We start from the raw sequence: 26716 nt of genomic DNA on the forward strand, positions 1-26716 counted from the left end.
TTACAGTAGAAATTTACAAGTCATTATTCTGGACTTCATATCTTAGAAGTTGTTAAGTTACTTATATTAAAAATTAACACTACCAATTGTAATTATAAACACTTAAAAAATTGTGAACTATATTGTGATAGTACCTACAGGATTCCCAGTTCTTAGTGTATGCTACTAAGTATAACAGTTTAGAGGTAAGATTTTGAAGTGTGTTTCAACAATTTCAGTTTGCTCATGCTTATCCCTGGAATGTATAACCTGCCTTGGAACTTATTTGCCTTGGCAACATATCTAAGAATTCTATATTCCGAACTGACTGTTGGTTCACATTTGGACACTCTCACGAGTAGAGAGAGGTCGTACTTTGCTTGCTTCTTGATTTGGCTTTTCAAGCAGTGAAATAATTAGGCTTCGACTGCCAGTTATGGTATGTACTAGCAGGGTTGCCAGGGTACTTAATTAACCTACATCAAGTTCTCCTGATCTGTTTGTTCCTCATCTGTGAAGTGCTTAGAGCACACATGACTTATAGTAGTTGTACGGTGGATGGCTGTAGATGGTTACAGTTTGTTCTCAGTAAATGGATGGAGCTGATGCTGCGGTTTGGTTAAAGCTGAATGTCTGTCATAACACAAGTCATGGTAGAACTATGTTGTAAATTTAATCCTCACTCTTTCTCAAAAGAATTATGATCTGAAATATTGAGTTAGTTTCATCATCAGAAACACCTTCTTTATTCTTTAAACACCCTAAACCCAACAGCAGCTGCTTGTCATATGTCTTATTATGGATGTAATTTAGAGTTTTTTCAAAGTAATTTCCTGAAGTCCCTTTAATGGATAATCTTTTTATATCTCTTTTTAAAAAAATGTTGAAAACTAGGCGGAAGATCGTGGCCAAGGTTTCACTGATGGGGTATATCAAGGGAAACAACTTTTTCAGTGTGATGAAGACTGTGGCGTGTTTGTGGCATCGGACAAGCTGGAGCCCATAGAAGATGATGACAATGAATTGGAAAGTGATTCTGCAGCTCCGGGGGATAAAATGCAGACTGAACCTCCCCCTTTAGAAATAAAGTCAAGAGTCTCTGTGGAGGTTGGAGCAAGTGTGGAATCTGGAACAGTAATATTCTGCGATGTTTTGCCAGGACTAGTGAGTCTAGGATATTTTGTTGGTGTGGACATGGTAAGGATTTTTTGAGTTTTATTATTGTGAATATATATATATTAATTTCTAATACAGCCTTTCTTTTGGGAAAAATAGTTAACATTTCTCTATGAAAGATATTTTAGGTAATACTTTTGTATGAAATGTTAGTGTTCATATTTATATTTTATTGACAAAGGTATAAAGGTTTACTTTTTGGCATTTCAAGGATAACCCTATTGGCAACTGGGATGGAAGGTTTGATGAAGTACAACTTTGCAGTTTTGCAAATGTTGAAAGAACAATTCTTCTGCACATCAATGATATCATTCCAGGTATGTCCCCTTTATGTACTCAGAAGATAGTTTCTCATGTATTTTGTTATGAGAATGCAAATTTATACTAAAGATGGATCTTTTGAAGTTGGCTTTATATTGTAGAATTGTCATTAATAGACTATTCTTTCTTTTCTCCCGAACCAAGGCAATAAAGATTATTTCTAAAAAGTCTGTAAGTATAGTGAAGTTTATACATTATCTCTTACATTGTCTTCTCCAAGACATTCTAATAAAGAAAGAAATCCTGTCTTGCAATTGGAGGGTTCAAAAATACAAAAAATGTCTCTTGGAGTAAGAGATGAAGCTAGAAGCTTTTAAAAAAATTGGTTATCTCATCTAAACTCCACAGAGGATTCAGGATTCTTATTAAATGATGGCTGAAGTTCCTTTTTGTTGTTTTTAATTATTTTTTCATTTATTTTACATCCCGATCTGAGTTTTCCCTCCCTTCTCTCCTCTTGTTCTCCCCACCCCCCGGCCCTGGTTACCTCCCCTCTGTTTCTGTTCAGAGAGCTTATTTTAGTCCCTGAATTTCTTATTTCATAGAAACGGAAACTGAAGGCTCCTAACCTGCATTCTGCCCTTCCTGTCTACCTGTTGGTATCAAGTCATAAATTAATTGTTCTACAGTTTGAACATGCTTCCCACGCAGCTTTTAGTTTTGTAGCAAGAGGCATGAGGTTCATATGACAGCTTTACTTCAGTTCTGCTCTGAAAAAGTCTGACATACTTTACTTTTGATTTCTCTTAAGATATATTTGTTATTGAGAATTTTTATGCATGCATATAATATATTTTGATTATAATACCCCCCAACTCCCCTTGGGTCTCCCACTCCTAATTCTTTTTCTTACTTTTTGGAAACAAATGATTTATATTCAGGGAAAACATATGTGTCCTTATTTTATTTAGTTGTGTTTACTTTTTCATCCATGTTTTATAGACAGCACAGTTTGGGATGTTTGTGAATTAAAATGTTTTTTTAATGTCACGATGAGTGCTTATTGTTTAAAATACAGCAGTGTAAAAGCACCATTCATTCAGATAGTAGAAAGCCCTCACATAGACTTCTTTAGATGTGGATATTTAGGAGGCAAAGCACATAGACATTCTTGGTGTTGAGACTGTAGCTCCATGGTTAGAATACTTGAGTGAAGCTGTAAGTTCCAGTCTCAGCACTGAACAAAAGTGATGATTAGGGCTAGCAAGATGGCTCAGTGGGTAAGGGCACTTACCCTCAAGACTGATTCCAGGAACTCACATGGTAGTAGCAGAGAATGACTCCTGCAGATAGTCATCTGATCTCGACATGCATGCTATGGCCCATGGGTGCGCGCGCGCACACACACACACACACACACACACACACACACACAGAGAGAGAGAGAAAGAGAGAGAGAGAGAGAGAGAGAGAGAGAGAGAAATTAACTAAAAAAATTTTAAAATAAAGTAATACCTATGTCGAACTTTCATTTAATAAGTCGAGATAGATGGTAAATGAACAGAATTATGTAGATAGTAAATGGACAGAATCTGTGGTCAGTAAGATGGTGATGAGGCTGGAGAAGGGTCAAACAAGGGGTAAAGAAGATGGGGTGCTGCCCTGTCACATTCGTGTGCTCCCACAGACCTCTGCAGGAGACATTTGAGCAGCACACACAAGAAATTATTTGGAGCTGAATTAAGAGGGCCTCTTCTAAAAGTTGGAGAGTTATGCTGATTTTATAATGCTAACTTGCTGAATGACTGGGAAGAAGCCTTTGTAATACCTTTTTTTTAATTATGAATTTTTTCACAGGAGCCAATTCAGGGTAATACTGCTTCTCTATAGTCATATCTCACTGATTTCACAATATCCCACAAATTCCACTTTAATTAGCAAACAAGTATGTTTGAGCATTTTTTTAAGGATTTTTTTTTCAGAGAACTGTCCAGTGGTGCTTTTGAAAGCTTAAAACCTGCGACATTTTTGTTTGAATATAATTATCAATTTTTAGCTATCTTAATTGCATTGTTTTGTGTTTTACATATTATAGTTGAATGAAGTATGTTGTGGGATTGGGAAAATCATTGTTAGTAAAACCATTCAAGAAGGAAGAAGAGGGGCTGGAGAGATGGTTCAAGGTTCAGAGCACTGCCTACTCGTCCAAAGGTCCTGAGTTCAATTCCCAACAACCATATGGTGGCTCACAACCATCTGAAATGAGATCTGATGCCCTTTTCTGGCCTGCAGGCAGACACACAGACAGAATACTGTATACATAATAAATAAATAAAATATTAAAAAATAAAAAGAAGGAAGAAGATTCCTGAGCTGTGGAGCTCAGAGATGCAAAGTTGGTGGCGTGTTTTCATTCTTCTGTAAATTAAAGATTGATGTGTTCCCTCCCCCAAATTTACAGCTTTCTTTCTTTATATATGTATGCATATGACTAATATATGTTTATATTCCAACTCTAAATTTGTTTGAACTGTAAATTGTCTTAGATTCTGCAGTAGCACATAATAAATAGAAAGAAGAAAAGTGAAACTCTTTTGGAATTGGGCTGTAACCTTACAAGGATATTTTTTAGCAGTACCCACCTTAAAAATATTTTAATTATCTTCTATTTCAACAGTGGTATAGAATTAAAATAGCAAAAAAACAAAACAAAACAAAACTTGAGTTTTATGACTTGGGAGTCCCTTGTCAAGATCTTCAAGATTCCTGCTTGTCGTTGATATTATTGCTGGGTTAGAGCAGTGGTAAGAAAGGAAGAGAATGCTTTTTCTCTTTCATAGTTATTGATATTCATAAACCTTGAATAGTAGGTAATTAGGAATGATACTGCTTTTATACACACAAATTACATGTATTTGCCAACAAAATAAAGCTTGCAATAGACTTTGAAAAAGTAAAATTACTTAAATGAAACTTAATTTGGTATATTTGAATAAGCCTTCATCTATATTTTGTATCATTAACATTCTTTTCTTGAGGGGAAAAAACGTGACAGTGTCTCCTTTAGTTCCTTAGTTTGTTTATTTTTTCTTGCCCAATTACATCCATTTGTGGGACAGAATTAACATTTCTAGCACGTAGGAAAGATTGTTTTGGGAGCAGCTGAACAGTTGGTGAGATCTGGGAAGAATTCTCCCCAGTGAAATATTTCTCACTGTTGGTATCTGGAAACCTTTGCTTCACCCTACTGTAAAAGTGTCCCTCTGTGCACTGCTGTTCCTGATGGTCCAAAGCCTTAATGCTGCTGTGACAGCACATCCAGGTTTGTAAAGTTGTGATGAAGTATGCCAATTTGTGACACTCCTAAAGTATGCGTTTCTTTGAGTAGTGCATTAAAAGTAATACATTGAGCTGTGTCTGTCGTTGTGAAAGTTAAGAGTATAATGCAACTATCAACAACAACTCAGACTACACTGTATGTGCACATTCACAGAAATTTGAAAAGGAAGTCATTTAGTGGGACCCTTTCCTCTTTAGGAAAATCTTTGAATTTAAAAGAAGTTTGCCAGAATTTTTTGTTACCTGTGCTTTGAAGTGAAACTTGGAATGCTTTCTTCAAAAAATTTAGTTCTGTATCTCTGACTTTCTGCATCATTGATTGGTGTGTAATTCTCTGCTTTTCCTGTTTGCATTTGTTTGTATACTTATCTGTGTTATTCTTGGTGCATGATGTGTTTAAAGGTGGATACATACTTAGTATTGAGTGCATTCCTAACTCTGATTTGTCTCCTACCCAGGTTTTTATCAAGCTGTGTTGTGTGAAATACACTGATCCAGCATACTTACTTGGGTGGCTGAGAAAGTTTTATCCAGTCAGTTTAGTGCATCACATTGTTTAGAGATTATCCAGGCATGTGGGCATGTAAAGGCTCCAGTTCTTACAGTAAATAAATTGTTCATGTTTATCTTGGCACGGTCCATAAATGCTTGAGTGTAAAACACTGTAATGTGTAGGGTTGTGCTGGGCATGCTGATCGTGAAAATGTATCAAAAATTATGAATAAGGTTTTCTTTAAAGCTTTTTAAAACTTCATATAAAATTGACTGCATCCGAATAACTTTTCAAAAATTAAAGCATTTTGATAACTGATGATTATATTTTCTTACAGAAATTACATTTTTAAGTACAGTGTTGATGTTTTTTTCACCTGAGTAATTACTTTTCAGTTGTGGAGTCTTTAAAGAGAATCTGTAAGACTATAATGATTGTGCTTTTTTTGTTAGAAAAGATTTCTTTTTTATGCTAAACTATTTTTCTTCCATATATATTTAAAAAGTATGTTTACTGTTTCAGAGAGCATGACACCGGAAAGGAGGCCTCCCAAACTTGCCTTTATATCAAGAGGTGTTGGTGACAAAGTCTCGTCTAGTCATAATAAACCAAAGGTTACAGGTATGGAGGACATTCTTGGTAGTCTACATGATAATCTGATTCTCCAAGATGTTAAATAAGCTATATAAGCTATATATACATTCATACATATATATAATTTGCTCCTACACTTTATGTAAACTAAAATTTTATGTACATGATTTTAAGTGAGGATGTAGTAGAGAAACCACCGAAATGGCCAGCCTAGGAGTTGTGGAGGGAGATTTTTATTTGGATAACAGAGAGACAGAACAGCCTGCGGTGTTACACGCCTTCAGTCCCAGCACTAAGGAGGCAAAGGTAGGTGGATCTCTGTGTTCGAGGCCAGTCTGGTTGACAGAGCAAGTTACAACGGAAAAACCCTAGAGAGAGGGAGGGAGGGAGGGAGGGGGAGGGAGAATGTACTTTGCTAATGCTAATAGATGCTACAGATAATCATGTCTCTTCTGCCAGTGGTTAGGGAAATGATTCCTTTTGGTAGAGAGGAATTGACTTCACAGGTTCCTAAGGAATGCTTTTTGTCTAACCACCAGCAATCCTCCTATAGTCCTTTGGGGTTGGAGGAAATAGAGTTTTCTTTGGATCTGATACTAGGGACATGGAGACATGGAAAGTACTGAGATTTGCTAGCTATTACTAGCTGGCCAGCATGCCTATCTTAATTGGCAAATTTCAGGCTAATGGAGAACCTCTTCAAAACAAAGCAAAAATCAACAAGATGGCTCTTGAGAACTAACACACACACACACACACCTGCAGACAAACCCACATGTCACACACACAGAAAAGATACCATAAGATCACTACTCTCAGATATAAAGATCACTACTCTTGTTTGTGGTTGAGCGCCTTGCTAAGTTTCCTGTGCTGACTTTAAACTTCTGGACTCTGGTGATCAGCTTTCTGAGTAGCTGGCTACAGGTGTCCCACATAAAGTATGAGTTAAGTTCTGGGGTACAGAGCTTTTTGCTTTACATTAAAAAACAATTGGCTTCACCATGTGCTGTCGAATTCCTACTGATCACCATGAAGTGTCCTTGTAGTTAATACAGAGGCAGGGAAGTGTCTGTAACTGTTTGTGATGCAGGTATAATTTCTCCTTATTTATCAGTCACCCTATAAACCAATGGTTCTCAACTTTCCTAATGTTGTGACCCTTTAATACAGTTCCTCATGTTGTGGTGATTCCCCAAACATTGTTGCTACTTCATAACTGTATTTTGCTACTGTTATGATCATAATGTAAATATCTGATATGCAGGATTTCTGACATGTGACCCTCAAAGGGGTCGCTACCTACAGGTTAAGGACTGCAGCTATAAACCTGTGAGGTATGTGGAAGCTAACAGAATGAGAATTACATGTTCTCTACTGGTGTCATGGGGAAGTTTCTGGAAGAGAAATAAGTTTTACTTAGCGTTTTGAACTTCAACTTGTATTACATCTAGTTATCAAGACCCACATAATTAGTCTCTAGTATGATTTGTTCTGCAATAAATATAATTTGTGAGAAATTATGGTGTTTTGTTTTTTCAGACATGGAAAAATTAGAACTTTTATTACTATTTTTTGACTATGAATGACACTTAATTCATTTATTTTCTTTATGACTGAAACTCTGGGAGTTCCAGATTAACATCCTTGCCCGTGGGCTTCTAATACATACCAGAAAAAGTTTCGACCTGTGTTCTGCTTGTTCTGCTGAGCTTTGTCTAAATGAACCTTTTGGAGCTGGCACTGCCATCCATTCACACGGAGTATCCACAGTTTCACTTGGGAAGAACAAGTCCCCAAGGATGGCGTCATGTACAGATGCCAGGGTGCCGCTTTTGGGTGCTTTTTTGCTTATTTTTTTGTACAGTTTTTCTGAGTTGGTTTGGGCAGAATCTTCCTCGAGCAGTGAAGACTGCATGCTTGCCACTAAACTTTTTCTCTAATTCATGAACCAGCCAGATGTAGATTTTCTGGAAAGATTTCTGCTGAGAAACTGGTGCTAAAATAAGGATTGCTTTCTGACCATCACCAGCTTTAGTTTCCTTGGCTGTGGTGGGTGATACTGAGTTTCCAAGCTGTGCCTTGAGATCTGAGTTCATCTCCAGCTCGAGCAGTGCTTGAGAGATGCTAGACTCGAAGTCATATGTCTTCTTGTCATTGGGCTTCATAGTCTTGGTGCTTGAGCTGATCATGGCCTTCTCCTGAAAGGAGGAAAGTACCACTGGTCATGTGGGTTGTGGGTTGCATTGTCAGACCATTGACAGGCACAGGCCAAATATTCCACCACATCCCTACCGAGGGCACAGGGTAAACTGCAAAGAACAAGGAATTGTGTTAATAAAATTCTAAGATGTTTATATTGTAAGTCTAAAAAAAGTTAAATTATTTCTTTTGTAATGTTGGGGATCAAAGTCAGCAAAACCTTATAAGCTAGGCAAGTACTTTATTACTCAGGTATTGTTCCAGACACTGAAATTACTTTTTTATTTTTTATTATTTTTTTATTTTTTTTGATGCTTGCATCAAATCTAGCATCTTAGAGAAACTAATATAGAACTCTACTACTGAGCCACATACCCACCCTAAACCTGAATGTTTTTTAACTTAATTTGTTCATCAATTTGTATTGTCACATTTGAAGTTTATGAAGGGAAATTATAATCATGAGTCACTTATTAATGGGATGAGTTCTGAGAAGTGCATCATTCGGCAGTTTTTTTTTTTTTTGTGACTATTGTATGAGACCTCTTGTTTGTTCCCAGCTGCTCAGCCCCAAAATAATCACACAGAAACCATATTATTTGCAATACTGTTTGGCCAATAGCTTAAGTATATTTCTGGCTAACTCAACTTAAATTAACCCATCTCCATTAATCTGTGTATTGCCACGAGGCTGTGGCTTACCCGGTAAAGCTCCAGTGTCTCCAGTGGGGCTACATGGCTTCTCTCTGACTCTGTCCTTCTTTCTCCCAGCATTCAGTTTAGTTTTCCCCACCTAGTTCTCTTCTACTCTTATCAGGCCAAGCCAATTTCTTTATTAACTCATGGTATTCACAGCATGCAGAGGGGAATCCCACATCATGTGACCATCGTAGAATGCACTTCACAAACCTTGGTGAAAGAACTTTGTGTATGTCTAGGCTCTATAACACTGCTGGATGTTCTTTTGTTGACTGCAATGGGGTTTCATCCTGTGGGTCGTGACCTCTTTGGGGTTTGAATGACCTTTTTATTGGGGTCGTTTAAGACCATTGGAAAACAAAGATATTTATATTACAATTCATAACAGTGGCAAAATTGAAGTTATGAAGTAACAATGAAAATAATTTTCTGGATGGGGTTTTCTACAGCATGAGGTATTGTGTTAAAGGGTGGCAGAATTAGGAAGGTGGAAAACCACTGTTATATGGTATGGATGATAGAGGTTAAATTTGTGAGCCAGTAATTTCATCAAATTAAAGTAGAGGTGACATTGAAAAATAGACTACGTGGAATGATTTTTTTTTTGAGTCCAGGTTTCTTTAGATAGTCTTTAGTCCTGAACTTGCTCAATAGACCAGGATGGCCTCAAACTCAGATATGCCTGCCTCTACTAAGTGCTGGGATTAAAGGCTTGTGTCACCACTGACTACCAGAATGGTTTCTTAGAGCTTTAATATCAATAGCTAATTTTTATATTAATTTTATAACTCCTACTCTCTTCTGTGTTGACTAATTACCAAACTTTTAAAGCCGAAGACAATACAATACTATGTATGTGTATATTAGTTGTGTGAGCAGTTGTTATACCATACACATGTTAATTTATTTATAAAATTTCTTTTTGTAACATATTGGCTTTTTTAAAAAGGAACTTTTCTTGTTCCATAGGATCTACCTCAGACCCTGGAAGTAGAAGCAGATCTGAATTATTTTACACCTTAAATGGATCATCTGTTGACTCACAACAGCAATCCAAATCCAAAAATCAATGGTACATCGATGAAGGTAATCTATAATTTTAGTTCTCTTTATAATGATACCCTCTGTTTAATATGTAAGGGGAAATGACTTTTTCATCAATATTTGTTAATTTTGGAAACAGTGAATAGATCATTGCTAATATGACAATATTGCTGAACTAAAATATTAAACATAGTTTGAACTACACTGTTATTAGGGTTGAGGATACATTTGAAATGTTAGTAGTCTGGGTTTTGTTTTGCTTTGCTTTTTTTTTTTTTTTTTACCCGAGACAGGGTTTCTCTGTATAATAGTCCTGGCTGTCCTAGAACTTGTTCTGTTGACCAGACTGGCCTCGAACTCACAGAGACTCACCTGCCTCTGGTTCCTGAGTGTTGAGATTAAAAGTGTACACCACTATGCCCAGCAGTCTGTTCTTATGTCTTAATACATTTACTTAGGATCAATTGTTTCTAGAAATGAAGTGACTCATTTAAAGACTTGCCTATCTTTCTTTCTTTAAAGCATCCTACCTTTCCTTGTTTCTTAGATATCATTCTCCTTTCATGTATTTATTTCCTTCATCTGTTCAGCAAATAGTTATTGAGACATTCTCAGGCTACAATGACAAAGAATAAAACAGATATAGCTCCTTGCCTGTTTGAAGTTGTAGTCAGAGTACTTTAAATGTGTTTTTTTTATTTTAAAGATTTATTTATTATGTATTCAGTATTCTGTCTGTGTGCAAGCCTGCAGGCCAGAAGAGGGCACCAGACCCCATTACAGATGGTTGTTAGCCACCATGTGGTTGCTGGGAATTGAACTCAGGACCTTTGGAAGAGCAGGCAATGCTCTTAAACTCTGAGCCATCTCTCCAGCCCCCAGAGTGTTAAGATAGAAATTTTACAGTGCTTTCAAGCAGACTTGCAAAGGGATCATGTGATCAGTTAGACTAGAATTTTGTATTGTTTTTAGAGATGCCTTATATTTAATGTTCTCGAACAGCCTTTTCTAATTAAGGACAATTTTTCATAGTTGCAGAAGACCCTTCAAAGTCACTTCCAGAGCTGTCTTCAGACTTTGAACATTCATCACCTCCACCAAAACCTCCTTCCATGAATTCCTCATCTAGCGAGAACAGATTTTACTCTCTACCGTCCATGAATTCCTTATCCAGCGAGAACACATTTTACTCTCTACCGTCCAGCCTGACCAAGATGCCCAATACTAATGGCAGCATTGCTCACAGCCCTCTCTCGTTGTCAGTGCAGTCTGTGATGGGCGAGCTGAACAGTACATCTGTCCAGGAGAGCCCGCCCTTGCCCATCTCTTCTGGTAATGCATACGGCCTAGAGGTGGGCTCACTGGCTGAAGTGAAAAAGAATTCCCCAATCTATGGGGTTATCCGTTGGATTGGCCAGCCGCCTGGGTTCAGTGACGTGCTAGCTGGACTGGAACTGGTAATTTAATTTGGCTTGAAATCTACAACTTTTCTTCATGAGGTTTTAAAACTAGGTTTTCCTCTATTAGATAATTTCTTGGGAAGTTATTTTTTCTCAAAAAAAAGAAGCCAGTAGTAGAGGAAATATTATAGTATTGCTTACCTTTACCCTTTGCCATTCCTCAGGCTCTCGCCCACTCATTCCTCATGTTTGTTTGTGATCAAGGAATAGATTGATTTTTAGGTTAGAACATGTGGTCTCCACATACAAACAGAATGCAGCAAAAAAAGCAGTCCAGTGACCAGCTTTCCTCCTTACTCCTTATCCTCCTCCCATTGTAGTCAGTTCAGGGATGTGACTGACTTTAAAATTAATCATCATGTTTGGAGTCTTTGGGAGAGGGGAAGGTTTTATTTTTGGGTCTTGAAAAAGCATATTGTGTGATATTTCACAACCAGGATCGAGAACTTGAATAAATTTAGCTATTACCTAAATATAGTTTTTAATTTTTTTTTCACTTGTCTTCTTGCTGGTGAGGAACTAGTTAATTTATTTACTCCTGCCCCTTGATTTTAATACTTTTGAAATGGCTCAGGGAAACTCAGTAAACCAGGGAAGTTCTAAGCATGTATTTTGAAAAGAAATGCATCAAATACTTCTCAGAGGGCTAAAGAATTAGTTTCTTAAACCACCAGCTGAGGGCCAAAGCACCAGTTAGTCAATCCCTTTTCCTTGGTGCTGTTCTGTTCAGAAAAGATTTGAAAAAGAAATTCAGAAAAGGTGAAAACTCCATAGCTCTTCCCGGTGTAACACATACCAAAACCTTTCTTTTTCAGGAAGAGAAATGTTCAGGCTGCACAGATGGCACGTTCAAGGGCAGGCGCTACTTCACCTGCGCCCGGAAGAAGGCCCTGTTCGTGAAGCTGAAGAGCTGCAGGCCTGACTCTAGGTTTGCGTCCTTGCAGCCGGTCTCTAATCAAATTGAAAGATGTAATTCTTTAGGTAATTGGATACTTTTCATTTATTTACCCATCTGGAATGACTGTTTCTGGCTACTGTTCAGTACCTGAGGTGACAGTGTTAAATGATTCGTTTACTTTCAAAGTTGGTAAAGATTCTTACTTGGTGCATAAGAGAGTTGTTCTAAGAGGAGATATGTTGAAAGAAGAGTTAGGAAAAGTGTTTAGGATCTAAAGAGTGAAAGGCAGTGTTTTTTCTTCTCTTTCACTGATTATAGACATTAAATTTTTGGCAGTATGGGTGGTAGAAATGAAAATGTGGTCCCTTTAGCAAAAACTTCCCCTCCGCGTCTATTTAAGTCCCTCATTCAGGATGTCCTCATGAAGAAATCTGATACGGTCTGGGGATGCAGTTGGCTTGACAGATGGAGGACAATTCTCCTCATTGTCACTAGCTTGCTGATGCTGGCCTTTCCCTTAACCATAGTGAGAGTCAAGCAGGAGGGAAATAGGGAAACCATCTTTATGAAAAACATTTTTCTTAATGTTGAAGGGTATTTTGGAAACTTGTTTCTTTTTATCCTTGAAAATGAAACATTGTGGACTAGTAACAAAATATTCTTTGACAGATGCTTAATTGACTTAATTTTCTAAACTCTATGACAGGAATGATGTTGAAAGTGAATATCGCATTTTTATAAGTCCAGATAAATATCAGTTAACTGAAGTAAAAAATGCAGAGGATGTCAAAATATACTTTAAATAATATATATGTACATGCATATGAATATATACTGTCGTGATTTAAAAGAATTATTTTTATTTTTTATCTTTTCAGCATTTGCAGGCTACTTAAGTAAAGTAGTGGAAGAAAATACTCCACCAAATATGGGAAAAAAAGGATTAAAAATAATGACTGGAAAGAAGAAAGGCATCCAGGGCTATTACAATTCTTGTTACTTAGACTCAACTTTATTCTCGTAAGTTCCTATTTTCTGCAGTAAGTGTATGTAGTGCTGTGTGGGGTAGAAGGGAGACAGGTATGTATGTGTGTGTGTGAAAGAAGGTGCCAGATGCCTTTAAGTAGAGAAACTGACAGTTAGGAAAGATCATGAGATTTGGTCCTTAGTGACTAAAGAATTTCATATCCTATTCCTAGATCCAAAGCACTAATCTAAAAATACTGCAATGAATAATGAGTGAACAGATACTCTGAGGACATCTGCCTCCAATGTAGATGATTGCACGTATGCCAAGTAACCTCCAGCAAGCTATTGGTATTGCGTGCTGCGTGTGTTCTGGAATATGGAGATGATCACAAAAATTCTTAATATTAAAAATTACTTTCCATGGGATCACTGTTGCCCTCCTTTGTGTAGTTTTCCCTAAAGTGGATCAAGTTGAACAGCAAGGATCATTAGGCTATAAAGATTAAATCTGTAGCAGTAAGGGTTGTGCATTGCCAGTTAAATTAAGTGGATCTGCCACTCTGTAGGCTGTGCCACAAGAGTTAGGAAGTTAGTATGGATGTTAGAATTTTAAAAGTAGACAGCAGAATAAAGGTGGGTCTTTTCGTTGGTGGAATACTTTTGATTAAACAAACAAGCAAGCATTACTATAATATTCCTTAGATTTACTGATAAAAATTAATTTTAACTAAATTTATTTTCTTTGATGCCAGCAAATTTTTATTGCTAATCACTCACAAGTTATTTTAAGGAAATGCCTATCTTATGATAATGAGATGAATGTGTCCTGACTAGTCTGATCTGGTCTTGACCAGTCTCTGTCTTTCTCCCTATGTTGTCTGTGTGTGTGTGTGACCGATTTCCAGGTCCCTCTTGGTTTATGTAAACAAGCTTCTTTCCTAATGTTCTCTGGCGCGTTTTCAACCTTCACGTGTATGGTGCAGTCTTGATGTTTCTGGTCCGGATCTGCAGGGTCTCTGGGTGCTGAGCACAGGGCCTGTGCTGTCTGTTCATGAGTTCTTATACCAGTGGTTCCCTACACTTTATCCCTTTGCCTCTTCCTACTCCTTTAAGAATCTTTCTCAAATATGATTGTTTTTATAACATGAGGAAAATATTCTTTTCTTTTGCAGCTTATTTGCTTTTAGTTCTGTCCTGGATACTGTGTTACTTCGACCCAAAGAAAAGAATGATGTAGAGTATTATAATGAGACCCAAGAGATACTAAGGACAGAAATAGTCAATCCTCTGAGAATGTAAGTAGAAGACATGTGTTTTGTCTTTAGTTGGTGTTCCGTTTACTGTTTTATTGTATATCCTATTTTATAAACTAAGTGTTTTAATATAATAAGCAAATGCCATTTAAAAATCGCTTCACCCAGGCTTCATAAAAAGTTCAGAATTGTATTAGTACATGGTAGTTATTTTTAAGGTGTTTAATAGTATCTGGGAACAACTCCAATTCTCAGACTTTCACTTTTCAAACTTCTGTAAGAAGCCTACAGTTGTTTCTTAAAAATAAGTGCCTTGTCTATTGTTTTTTTAACATGTTAGAATTGTATGAAAAGTATTTGGTTATTAAGATGTGTCATATAACTCACTGTGCCAGTGTCAGTTAATTCACTTTTATCAACAGATATGGATATGTGTGTGCTACAAAAACTATGAAACTGAGGAAAATACTTGAAAGAGTTGACGCTGGATCAGGATTTACATCTGAAGAGAAAGGTGACCCTTTTAATTTATAATATATGCACTGAAAATAACTTGAAAGATAATTATTTCCTGAAATATACCTATTTTAGTTTAGAGGATTAAATTTAAGTTAGAATTATTTGAGAGGGCTTGGAGTATACTCATTGGTAGAGTATGTAAGAGGCCTTAAGTTTGATTCCCAGCACTGCAAAAATATGAAAAAAGTTTCTTTTCTATGTGACATGCATATTTCTCCTGATTTTGTGATTCTTCTAAAGTGATGTGATGTGAAAGAAGTCTTTAATAGGCCAGCCAACTGGCTCTCCAGAAGATGACCAAGTAAAGAGCTGTCCTTGTCCCCAGCAGTGCTGTTTGGAGCTGCTTCTCTTCCTGTGATAGGGAGTGTCCCCAGCGCTCAGTTTCTCACTGTGCTCCCTGTTGAAAGGGGCTCTGGAGCAGCTGGCCAGTACTTCTGTCTACTCACAACTGAAAAATTTGCTCAGATTCAACTCCTGAATTTAAGTTTGTTAACAGTACACTATAATCAGCTGTGGCATTTATACACATGGCTAGTACTTAAATAGAAGAAAAAATAGGGCATATATCAGGTATTATTCTACTGAACCCCCAAATGACATAAAAATGATTTCACTGTGTGTGAATGAGTATATTCTGTTAATATATGACAACGTGACAACAAATGAAAAGGTAATGTTTACTATAAGTTTTTTCTTGCCAGAAGAACCCGAACTAAGTAAACTTTTATTTAAAATAATATTACATGAATGAAATTAATTTCATTGTAGAAATATGTCTCTCCTAAAGAATAGAATGGTTTTTAAATTTTCTCTGTGATTCACTTAGGTTTTTTGTTTTGTTTTGTTTTGTTTTCTCCTAGACCCTGAAGAATTTCTAAGTGTCCTGTTTCATGATATTTTAAGGGTTGAACCATTGTTAAAAATAAGGTAGGTCTCAAGCTGTCTAGAAGTACCTTCAGAAGTAGACCTTCTTTTTCACTGCCATTGCAGTGTGGGCCTTAGTTTTTTTAGTGGCTGAACTCTCTGTCTCTTAGGCCCCAAGTTTTTTGAGACTGGCTTTCTTTGTGTAACAGTCTTGGCTCCTGGCTGTCTTGGAATTCACTTTGTAGACCAGACTGACCTCAAACTCACAGAGATCTGCCTGCCTCTGTCTCCTGAGTGCTGAAATGAAATGTATGCTTCACCACACCCGACTTAAGCATACGATTTTAAAGCTATTACTTTCTACTCTTTGTCCCGATAGGTTCTTGGTCATCTTTAATGCAGAATACATTCATTGTAACTTCAGAAGCTTCCATAATTTTTAATGTTTCAACACTGTTCAAAAATAGTCTTTTTAACCATGAGTTCCTGAAAAACCAATAAGCAAGTTTTATACTTCCAGCTTACAGTGGCACAGGGTTGGCTTCTCATCCTAAAAGGAAGGAGTTGGGGGCAGAGCAAGAAAGAAAGGTCAGACCAAAGCAAGAGTAACAAGAATATCAAGGCAGGGCGACCCAGGCTCCTTGTAGCTGGGCAGTGACGTCACAAGCCTCCCATGTTCATCGTAGAGCTACAGGATTTTGTGATGAGTATAGGACCTCAGGACCCACCTATTATGGTCTGCACCACAAAGACAGGTTCAAACCATACCAATCCGTGAATGTTTTTATATTAATGTTTGTAAAATGTCAATATCCACTTTTTTAAAGTTACCAAATTTGTATTCTTGTGCCCTTGGATTGTCCCTAGTGGAAAATACAACCCAACTAGCATGGCTTGGTACAGTTTCACAACTTGGTTTTGATTCTGTAGGTTTCCAGACTTCTAAAACACTAGCTGTGGTGGTTTTTTAAAATTATTTTTATCATTTTCTAAAATTTTCATAAACTCCATATTGTATACTGAGTATGTTTCCCCTGTACCTCCATCGCTTCTGTCCCTTTCCCTGTCTCCCTCCTCATAGTTCCTTTGTTCCTTAGACAACATCATGTCTACTTTCGTGTCATATACAAATTAATGCTTTTTATCTATCTGTAGAAAATCTAGGAATCATAAATGAGAGAAAACATACATTGTTTCTCTTTATGGGACTGGTTTAATTTGTTTAGTATGTTTCTTTCCAGTTGTATCCATTTTTTGTGACTGACATACTTTGTTTTTTATGGTTAAAAAACTTCCCTGTGCATATGATTTTAGGAGTGATTTTTGTTGTTTTGTTTTTCGTTTTAGGTTTGGTTTGATTTTTTGAGACAGGTTTCTCTATATAGCCCTGACCGTGCTGGAACTTGCTTTGTAGATCAGGCTTGCCTCGAACTTACAGAGATCCACCTGCCTCTGTCTCCTGATTGCTAGGATTAAAGGTGTGCACCACCATGCCTGGCCCTGGAAGTGAGTTCTGAGTGGCTGTTGTTCCTCCCAGTTTTCTGCTACAGTGTTAGGGCACTATGCATCTCTTCCTCCATTCACTAGCTGCCATGCCTCTCCTGGCCATCCTTGATATTTCTGGGTGTGATTTTTTTACCTCCATTATTTTTGTTTTTTCTTCTATGCTGTTTTTAACTATGAATTTTTCTATGATTTTTTGTAGTCATCAACAACCAATTGAAATGTTATTCTAGAATAACTGCTAGTTTCTTAGATTATAATCTGTTTTTGTTAGCTTTGAGTCCTCAAGGGTGCTCTAACTAGTTACCAGATTTTATGTTTTGTAAATTCAGGACATAATTTGCTTGGGGCAGCTGAAGATCACAATGGGCTGCTCTCTGAATTACAGAAGTTTTGTGATAAAAACTGCTGATAGTTTTTTTGTTAAACTCTTTAAATCTAGACATACATTTAAATAATCTGATTCTAAACCCAGACAGCTGGCTAAAAAAGATAAGCGGTAAGCTGAAAGATGAAAAACAGTTTTCTCAGTAGAGTTAGTTTTAATGGTTACTAGTAAGCTGGTAAGGGAAGGGAGATGTTGGACCCTCATGTTTCATCGTGACCATTTACCTGGTGTTTGTCAAGTTGGTGGGTGACCATCTAAAGAGCTGCTGGTAGCTAAAAGCCTAGAGGATATTTGTTAGGGTTCTTGAGAGTCACACCTTGCCCTGCTTTGACTTGCTAGGAAAATATCCCTCCCTCCTGCCCTCTTCCTCCCTCCCCCTCCCTCCCTCCTTTCGTTCCTCCCTCTCCCTCCCTCCCAGGGCTTTTATTTTAGGAAGTAAAGACATTTGATTTAGAAGGTCTAAGAGTCTGTCGCTGAGACATTGTAGCATCTGTTCTAGTCAGTAAAATCAGTGCTCACAACTGTCTATAACTTCAGTGGAAAACACATCCGTGGAAAAACACCAATGGACATAAAATAATTTTTTTTAAAAAAAGCAGTTGCTACGTTCTAAATTTGGAGGGAAAAGGACTGATTATTGTTCATATAGTGTTTCTTGATTGGAATATTATTCTACATTTTTCTTGTGATGGCAAGAGAACTTTTGAATAATTTATAAATAAGGCAGAAGAAATAATTTATGAGGTCTTCTGCATAAGCACATTTAATTATCTCATCCAAATCATTGTCTTTCACCTGGTGTGTGGACGATCCAAAGCTCGACATGAGCATTTGATGTTGTGGCCTCAGGTCCATCAGACGGCGTTTGATAGCTGGCTTATGTGCATTTCCTTCTGTGTGTTTCCAGATCAGCAGGTCAGGAAGTTCAGGATTGCGATGTCTATCAGATTTTTGTAGAAAAAACCAAAGAAATTGGAGTTCCTACAACTGAGCAGCTGCTACAGTGGTCTTTCATCAACAGCAACCTGAAATTTGCAGAGGTTAGTGATTGTTACTGGACTTGTATTGCTACTTTATTTTGTTTCTTATCAGTGCTAGAGGCCTTTTGTACACACTATCCCAAGTGCTGCCCCACTGAACCACACCTAGCTATCACTGTGCTTTAAGCAAGAATAGTTTGAAGAAACAGTTAAGAAGACACATTTTCTTTTTAAATGGTATTCTAACTTTGTTCTTTTTAAAGACAGCCGCTTAGCTTAAGTTGGAATGTTTTGGATTTGCAAAGGGAACAAAAGCTAATTTTTAAGTTTCAAGTAGCTGAATGACAAAGATATGTGTGCATACATGTTTATGTGTTCAGCTGTCATTTTACCCATGCATAGTATCTAAACATGTCAAAGGTAATGTTATTTTTTTCTCCCTCTGTTAAGAGATAAAATGCCAATAAATTCTTGTGTATGGGTTTGCTGATGAATGCAATAGAAACGTCTCTGACTGTCAGAACGTGTGATCTCTGCAGTGCATGCTGTGGTCTGTTTTGTCATGTTCGTCTCCGGGGATGTCCGGAAAACCTGTAGCTTATTGCTGCTCTGCGTCCACACTGTACATTCACAAGTGGGCTCTGCTTCACGGGCCAACAGCACTGCTGACACCACTACTGGGTTTCACAGCTATGACTATTTCAGTTCCATAGGGAAACTTTTTCTTTTACACGTTTCCTCCATTAGTACAGGGGTTAGGACTCAAGGCTTGGGACATGCTAAGTAAGCACTATAATGAGCAAAGTGCCCAGTTCCTCAGGACTTTGGTTTCTAAAACTATGTGTCTTTTTTTTTTTCTTTTAAGGAACCATCATGCTTGATTATTCAGATGCCTCGGTTTGGAAGAGACTTCAAACTGTTTGAAAAAATTTTTCCTTCCCTAGAATTAAATATAACGGATTTGCTTGAAGACAGTAAGAATATAGTCCTTTCTTTGTTTTTTTGTTTTGTTTTAGAGATAGTTGACCTGGACTTTTCATTAGTTATGGGTATAATACTTCTGACAGGTAATTCAGTATTTGAAGAGCTTAGACATACTAACTCAATAATTTGACTGCTAGAATTTATTCTAAAAAAAGGAGGTAAAAATAAATCATTTAAATGGAAATTTACTTACTATCTGACAAGAAATTAGAGACAAGTCTAAACAATAGACCTGTGGGAAAACGGTGTGTGGTAGTTATGGTGGAAGGGAAAGCATCGAGAGGCTAGACGAGAGAAGCTTGAGGTACACATGCACCTGGGTGCACATACTTATATAAATATTCATACGTAAAATTGTTAGAGAAAGTTCACAATAGCAGTGATTGTTACTTACTGACTTAAGATCATATATGCTATTAGTCTTTAATACTTACTTTATATCTTTGAACATTTCATGACCAGAAGAACAATTCTAGAATAGGTTAACAAAATGGTTATATATATACATATATATATATATATATATATATATATATATGTGTATGTATGTTTGTGTGTGTGTGTATGTGTGTGTGTGTGTAGTCCTTAAAAATACTACAGATACAAAAAAACTCAAATGAAATTTTAAGAGGGTTAGAGAGGACTAGGCCTTTCTTCTCCCCAGCCCTCAAGCATCCTTGTTTTCAAAGTATAGCTTTTATTTTTAATGACAGAATGTCTTTTTAAAAGCTTCTCCCTTCCCTCTTTGCGTAGCTCCGAGGGAGTGCCGCATCTGCGGAGGACTTGCCATGTTCGAGTGCAGAGAGTGCTATGATGACCCCGACATCACACCTGGGAAGATCAAGCAGTTCTGTCAGACCTGCTGCACTCAGGTGATCCACACGCCCTGCACCAGTCAGATACTGATGGTCCAGAAGGCAGGGTTTGAGAGCCTTTCAGAGTCAAAGGGCATTTTAAACATTCACAGGAAATGTTCATGTCTCTTCTGCCAGTGTGTGTGTGTGTGTATGTGTGTGTGCCTGTGTGTGTATAGAACTTGACTGTGGTGGTCAGTGAAAGCGATTAGAGTCTGCCCTTGAAACATGGCATTTAGCTCAGTTGTGGTATTTTCTTCATGATCCATTTTAGGTTCACCTCCATCCCAAGAGAAAGAATCATACGTATCACCCAGTAACACTTCCCAAAGACTTGCCTGACCGGGACTGGAGACACGGCTGCATCCCCTCTCAGAAGATGGAGTTGTTTGCTGTTCTTTGCATAGAAACGAACCACTATGTTGCATTTGTGAAGTATGGGAAGGATGATTCTGCATGGCTCTTTTTTGACAGCATGGCTGATCGAGATGGTATTTAAAACTTTTCTTTTGGAGTGAGATACTTCCTAGTGAGAGCACGTGTTCGTAGTAATAGGGTATTTTGTGAGCAAATTCTCTAAAGGATACCGCAGTGTGACAGACTTTAATCTTCAAAGGGTATTACTTATTCTATACTCAAACTAAGGAGCAATAATGTTGTGGCATCTTGGTCCTTACATGGATTTGTTAAAGAATCCTAGCCATAATCCCAGACTTGGGAAGTAGAGAATTGTGAATCAGAGGTCAGTTTGTATTACATAGTGAGAACCTGTTTCAATTTGTCCCACCTCAAAAGAAAAAAAAATCCTAAAGTTTATTTAGGGCTGATTTTACCATCTGCTTCCTTTCATTTTTATGTACAGTAGAGTAGCCATTTATTGAGGACATAAATGCCAAACTCTGTGGGAATACTTTGGTCATGGAAATCATGGCTGTTTTCCTATTGTCTAAGCTAACGTTAAAGGTGGTGAAGGTTGCATGGTTTGTATTTAACTCAGTCTTTCTGATCTCATGCATTTTATTTCAGGAAGAAATCTTCACTCATTGAGATGTTTTTAGGGAGCTTAGTCATGACTTAGTATACACTTGAGTGACAGGGATCTTGGTAGTAAGGTACTTGTCCCAGTACCTGTACATACCCCGTTTACTCCACATCTCTTCTCCCAAGCCCTAGTTCCCCAGGTCTTCAGGTGTGACTCCGAGTGACAGCTTCTTGACCAGAGGCCCAAGCTGTAGACCAACAGGTCTCCATTTCTCCGTATGCTCTCAGATACCTGAGGGTACAGCCCACCCCTGTGTGTGTGCTTCACTCAGTTAGCATTAGCAGCATGACATTTGGGAAAGCACCTGGGAGATCAAACCCGACCATAGAGCGCATTCTGATAATCAGTATCTAAATCAGCCGTGCTAGAGGTATGCAAGTATGTTCTTAAAACGTAGGGAAACAGTAGCACTCAAAACTGGCTTTTTGTGGAAAAGAATCAGGCTGCTAGTGTCTGGGAGGAACAGAAAAGTCTGAGGGGCCTAGAGTAGCAGCCTGCAAATCAGGACTGCAGCTTTTCCTAAGTGCGTGTCCTTTTACCAGGTTGGGTTTTGTTTTTGTTTTTCACTTTTCTCTGCTGAACCCTCTCAGAAGCCAAAGGAGACTGTAATTCTAGAAACTGAAAGTCAAACAAAGTTTTTTTTTGGTGTTTGTTTTGTTTTGTTTTGTTTTGTTTTGATTCTGGGAGTCAGTCTTTACTAAATTTTAGGATAGTAAAATTGTTCTGGTGGGACAGGCTGCCAAGAGGACTTAGAAGTTTGCTGCCCTAATGAGAGCTCTCTTTCTCCCTAGGGGGTGAGAATGGCTTTAACATTCCACAAGTGACACCCTGCCCTGAAGTGGGAGAGTACTTGAAGATGTCTCTGGAGGAATTGCACTCCTTGGATTCCAGAAGGATTCGAGGCTGTGCACGCAGACTTCTTTGTGATGCGTACATATGCATGTACCAGAGTCCAACCATGAGCTTATACAAATAATAGGTCATCTGAAATGGGCAGAGGCCAAGCACAAAGCTTACCACCAGGTTTCTTTCGTCTGGCAGTTTAGTCCAACACCCATTGCCGGCAATGGGTGTCTTTTGTGTTGATGGCCCTTCAGCAAAGGATTCTTGTGTTTTTAAACAAATTACTTTTGTGTTCTTGAAGTATTTAATAAGCGTTTTGCACTTTAGGAAGTATATTTGTGTTGGTTTTTTAAGAAGTTTAATTTAAATGAAGTTTAGTTTAAATGAAGTTAAGTTTAGTTTTCTTTAAGTTTATTGAGTTTATTGCATTGATAACATATTTTTGGAAACATACAATTTTAATTGTGACGTCTAAATCTCTTTTAGTCCATTGAGGATGTAAGTAAATATTTATTCTTATGGACCAAGGCACCATTGGCCTCTATATAGTTCTCGTGTGCTTTTAAATATTGTTGATATTCACTAGTTATTTATTCTAAGGGGATTATACTGGAGACACAACTGTCTTTGGTTTTATATTATGAAATAGCCTTGTACTGTGGAATGCTAATTCTGGAGAGTCGCCCTCATACTCGAAGTATTCATTGAAAAAATCCCACGGATACTCCCTGGGGGGGGGGGGTGGTTATTATTATCAGGTTGACCCAAAGGAACACATTTTGTATTCCATTACTGGTATCTTGTTAAAAAATTTTGCCTGAAGAATATTCTTTTTTTTATGAAAACATGAATAACATTGTATAAAAAAGCCCCTTTCTGTCAGTATGCTCCAATGTAGCCTTAATTTTGTGAAACTTAGAGATGAATGAAGTGCTGCTGTGTAAAGAAATGTACTATGTACTATTTCTGTATCATTAAAATGCAGTTTTTATGACTCTTTCTCTTTGATTTCTTTAGGGGAAGGGTCTTGGGTTGGGGGAACATAGAAGGTGGTTCTTCGTCAGGCTTCCAGGTACACACTGTGTCTAGGGCATGTTTTAGGGTGTTGCCCTTTGACCCTGGACCATAGCGTGGCATCTACCTACTCTGGACATGTGATGAATATGGCTCATCACCATCATCTCTAAGCCTCCAGCCTCCCAAGATGGCGTTTCACCTGCAGGTATGTGACCCAGAGCTGTGCATTACATAGGGTGCATGCTGGGCCTGAGAACTGCCAAGGACGTGGCTGCTTCTCTGTAATGCCCAGGGAATGATCACATGACATTTTAGGAACTGAATTTTTACTCCAGGCTTCTTCTTTTTTCTTTTTTAAACTTTTTTTTAAAAAGATTTTTATTTATTTATTATGTACACAATGCAGTGTTCTGACTGCATGCCAGAAGAGGGCACCAGATCTCATTTAGATGGTTGTGAGCCACCATGTAGTTGCTGGGAATTGAACTCAAGACCTCTGGAAGAGAAGTCAGCATCCTTAACCTCTGAGCCATCTCTCCAGCCCTCCAGGCTTCTTTTAGAAAATAAAATGCTTGAGAAATCCTCCTTTCTTGGAGACTAAGCCACTCGCTGCATACAGGAAGAGACGCTAGACTGATCTGAGCTTTATTGCTGTTGTAATACGTCAAGGTTTCTGTTTAGAAAACCCACAGCTTACAACATGACCATGCTGGTAACAGCATGCTGCAGCTCTACATTTTCTTGCTGAATTCAGAGGTTGGCAAACACTTTCCTAGATCTTACTCTTGCGTTTGGGCATATTGATGTGACAGGGATTGCGCTGCCCGTCTGTGTATATGAACAGTCAAGTGAAAACCAATCTTTGTTGAAGAAAGCTGACCTAGCCAGAGGAACTCTGATCCTACCCTTGACCTCTGGCCAGGCTCCCTGACACAATCTGAAGGAAGAGCTGCACTGTCAGTAAGGGTTTTCCATCCTGGCTAAGGATTCTTTTCCTGTGGTGCTCATGGCTGGACGTAGGCCCGTGGGAATATCTGAAGGTGACTCGGAGGTATTGCTCATGGCTGGACGTAGGCCCCTGGGAATATCTGAAGGTGACTCGGAGGTATCTGCCCCGTGTGCAGCCAAGTAGGAACCACTCATGGACAGAGTTTTTTCAAGGGAAGCGATCCTCACATCATCCCTACTGGGATTCTTCTGCTGCAGTGGAAGATAGGCTGTGGATGCGAGTTCCAGAGGGGAAGTAGAAAAGTGTGGGAAAGTTGTGTGTGTTTGGATGCAGAAGAGAGAGTTTAGAAGCAAGGCGGGAGAAGGTTTGAATAAAGAATACTGGCAGGGCAGGAGAGATGGTTCACTGGTTAAGAGCACTGGTTGCTCTTCCACAGGACCTGAGTTCAAACTCCTACACCCACAGGGTGGCTCGCAGCCATTTGAAGTTCCAGTCCCAGAGGAATTTTCTGGACTCTGAAGACAACATCGGTGCACAGAAATAAATAGAGGCAAACACCTATGCACATAAAAGCAAAGATTAAAAAATTTAGAAAGAGTACCAAAATGGGCACTGTGAGGATGCTATGAGTTTTGTTTGGGAAACATTCCAAAGTGTGTGTGAACTCCAGGGGTTGTTTCAGATGTCATTCAAAAGAACAAGCCACCAGTTATGGGAACAACAGTTTGGGGCAGTTTCCTGCCTGTCTTCATCTGTTAGTGAACAGCAGGTCTCGGTGGCCTGCCAGCCACGGTGGGGGACAGAATTACAGTGCTCAGCTTTGATGGTAGGGGTTGTTTCTGGGATCTGATTCCAGCCAGGAGGTGATTGAAGACTGACCTGCAAATCATGGGAACTGGGTGATTTCTCTTAGCAAGGAGCTCTTGTTACAAACAGCGACTAAAATCGCCAAGGATTTTGTCGGGCGACACTACCACTTCTCAAGACTGTATGCCACTGTGGTGGGCTCTGCTTGGTGGCCGGTTGGTCTCACCAGCCTGTGGAATAAATGCCGTCAGTCCTCGAGTCTACACTCAGAGCTTGCTTCCCAGCTCTGGTGCTCCACTGGCCACAGAGGACCAAGACTGCTAGGGGTTGTCATGAGGTGTTATATGGCAGGCAGACCTGGTAAGTTCCCCAGAGAGGCATTAGGGGAGGTCTTGAAGACAGTGGCTGGGGGCTGGGCAGATGGGAAGCTGAGCGCAGAGTGTGGGGGACGTGGGAGCAACCCTGATGGTTTCCTTTGCTTGTTTTGTGGCGGACATCCATACCACGGCCATTGTAAGCTGTCCATTTTCCAGCTGGAACTGGAAAGGGGCACAGAAGGGTTCTTCAGAAAAGTGCAGAGCATGTCCACTCCAAATGCTAGAGTCCATACCAGGGCTCTGCACACTGCCTGGGAACCGAGCCTAGCCCCAATACCATTTTCCCAAGTGGCAGTGTAGTGAGACACAGTCATACCCACTCACCTCTTCTGCTTGGGTCTGGCAACAGCCGGATTGTGGACCTGTGACAGAAACCTTGAGGCCTGCACAGCCTGAAGTATTTACTCTGTGGCTAACTGCAGGATAAGTCTACCGGCTGCCGTTACAGCTGTGGTAAGGCAGATGCGTAAAGGAAGGGTTTCGTTTCTAAAGGTTGGTCGTCTTGTACATGTAATCAATTATGTATCTCTCTTCTCTGTTCTTCCTCCTCTCTCTCTTCCTTGTTTCTCTCTCTCTCTCTCTCTCTCTCTCTCTCTCTCTCTCTCTCTCTCTCTCTCTCAGCAAGGTCTCATTCAATAGCCTAGGGAGAACTTGAATTTGCCATAATCCTCTTGCCTCGGTTTTCTGAATACTGGGATTACAGGTGAGAATCAACTCTCCTGCCTCAGTTTAACTTTCATAATGGATGTGTTTAAGACATAGCTCACTGCTGTCTATCCCTGAAGATTTAACTATTGCTTCTCAGGGGTCCCTTGCACGCATTCTTGTTTCCCACCGACTCCTCCAATGCCCTGCATGGAACGTTTCTCCCTGTCCTCTTCACCCTCCTAGATCATTTGCTCTGATCTGCTGTTTGCTGCGGTCTCAGAACTGGCAGCAGGGCCTTCTCTGGTTCTATACTCCCCGTCCTGAGTGTGTGACACAAAGCAGGTGCTCAAACACTTGACTGGGGGCAGGGAATTGTTGGCCTCCTATTCGGATAAGCCTTTCTATTCACTATTGTGGACACAGTCAGAATCCCCAAGAGGTGGACAGACATTAATATCACCATCTTTGAAGGGAAGGGGTTTGCCCAAGCTATCTTGACTGAGCTGTGATGGAGCTAGGAACCAACCTCTGGTCTAAGAGAATCCAGAACCCTCTATTATGCCCTTCATGTGGT

At 38.9% G+C, this 26716-nt stretch overlaps 1 protein-coding gene and 1 pseudogene across 3 annotated transcripts; one reads left to right on the forward strand and one right to left on the reverse strand.

Annotated features, from left to right (window-relative positions):
* Nucleotides 1-873: 873 nt before the first annotated feature.
* LOC125396576 (ubiquitin carboxyl-terminal hydrolase CYLD-like) lies at nucleotides 874-23338 on the forward strand. Of its 3 annotated transcripts, none has more exons than XM_087905758.1 (15): nucleotides 874-1176; nucleotides 1367-1472; nucleotides 5771-5869; nucleotides 9713-9829; nucleotides 10820-11244; nucleotides 12063-12228; nucleotides 13024-13165; nucleotides 14287-14409; nucleotides 14790-14881; nucleotides 15747-15813; nucleotides 18549-18681; nucleotides 19487-19595; nucleotides 20359-20477; nucleotides 20734-20950; nucleotides 22293-23338. In XM_087905758.1, exons 1-15 carry the CDS (start codon nucleotides 1036-1038, stop codon nucleotides 22475-22477), a joined length of 2241 nt encoding a protein of 746 aa, XP_087761884.1. In that variant the 5' UTR covers nucleotides 874-1035; the 3' UTR covers nucleotides 22478-23338. The 3 variants fall into 3 exon arrangements, with proteins under 3 accessions (XP_087761884.1, XP_087761885.1, XP_087761887.1); XM_087905759.1 differs by having other exon boundaries at nucleotides 10850-11244; XM_087905761.1 differs by lacking the exons at nucleotides 10820-11244; nucleotides 12063-12228.
* On the reverse strand, nucleotides 7453-8148 carry LOC148122408 (small ribosomal subunit protein eS7 pseudogene; annotated as a pseudogene).
* Nucleotides 23339-26716: the final 3378 nt, after the last annotated feature.

This window comes from Myodes glareolus, chromosome 4 (assembly GCF_982192425.1).
Source record: "Myodes glareolus chromosome 4, mMyoGla1.1, whole genome shotgun sequence".
Taxonomy (NCBI): domain Eukaryota; kingdom Metazoa; phylum Chordata; class Mammalia; order Rodentia; family Cricetidae; genus Myodes; species Myodes glareolus.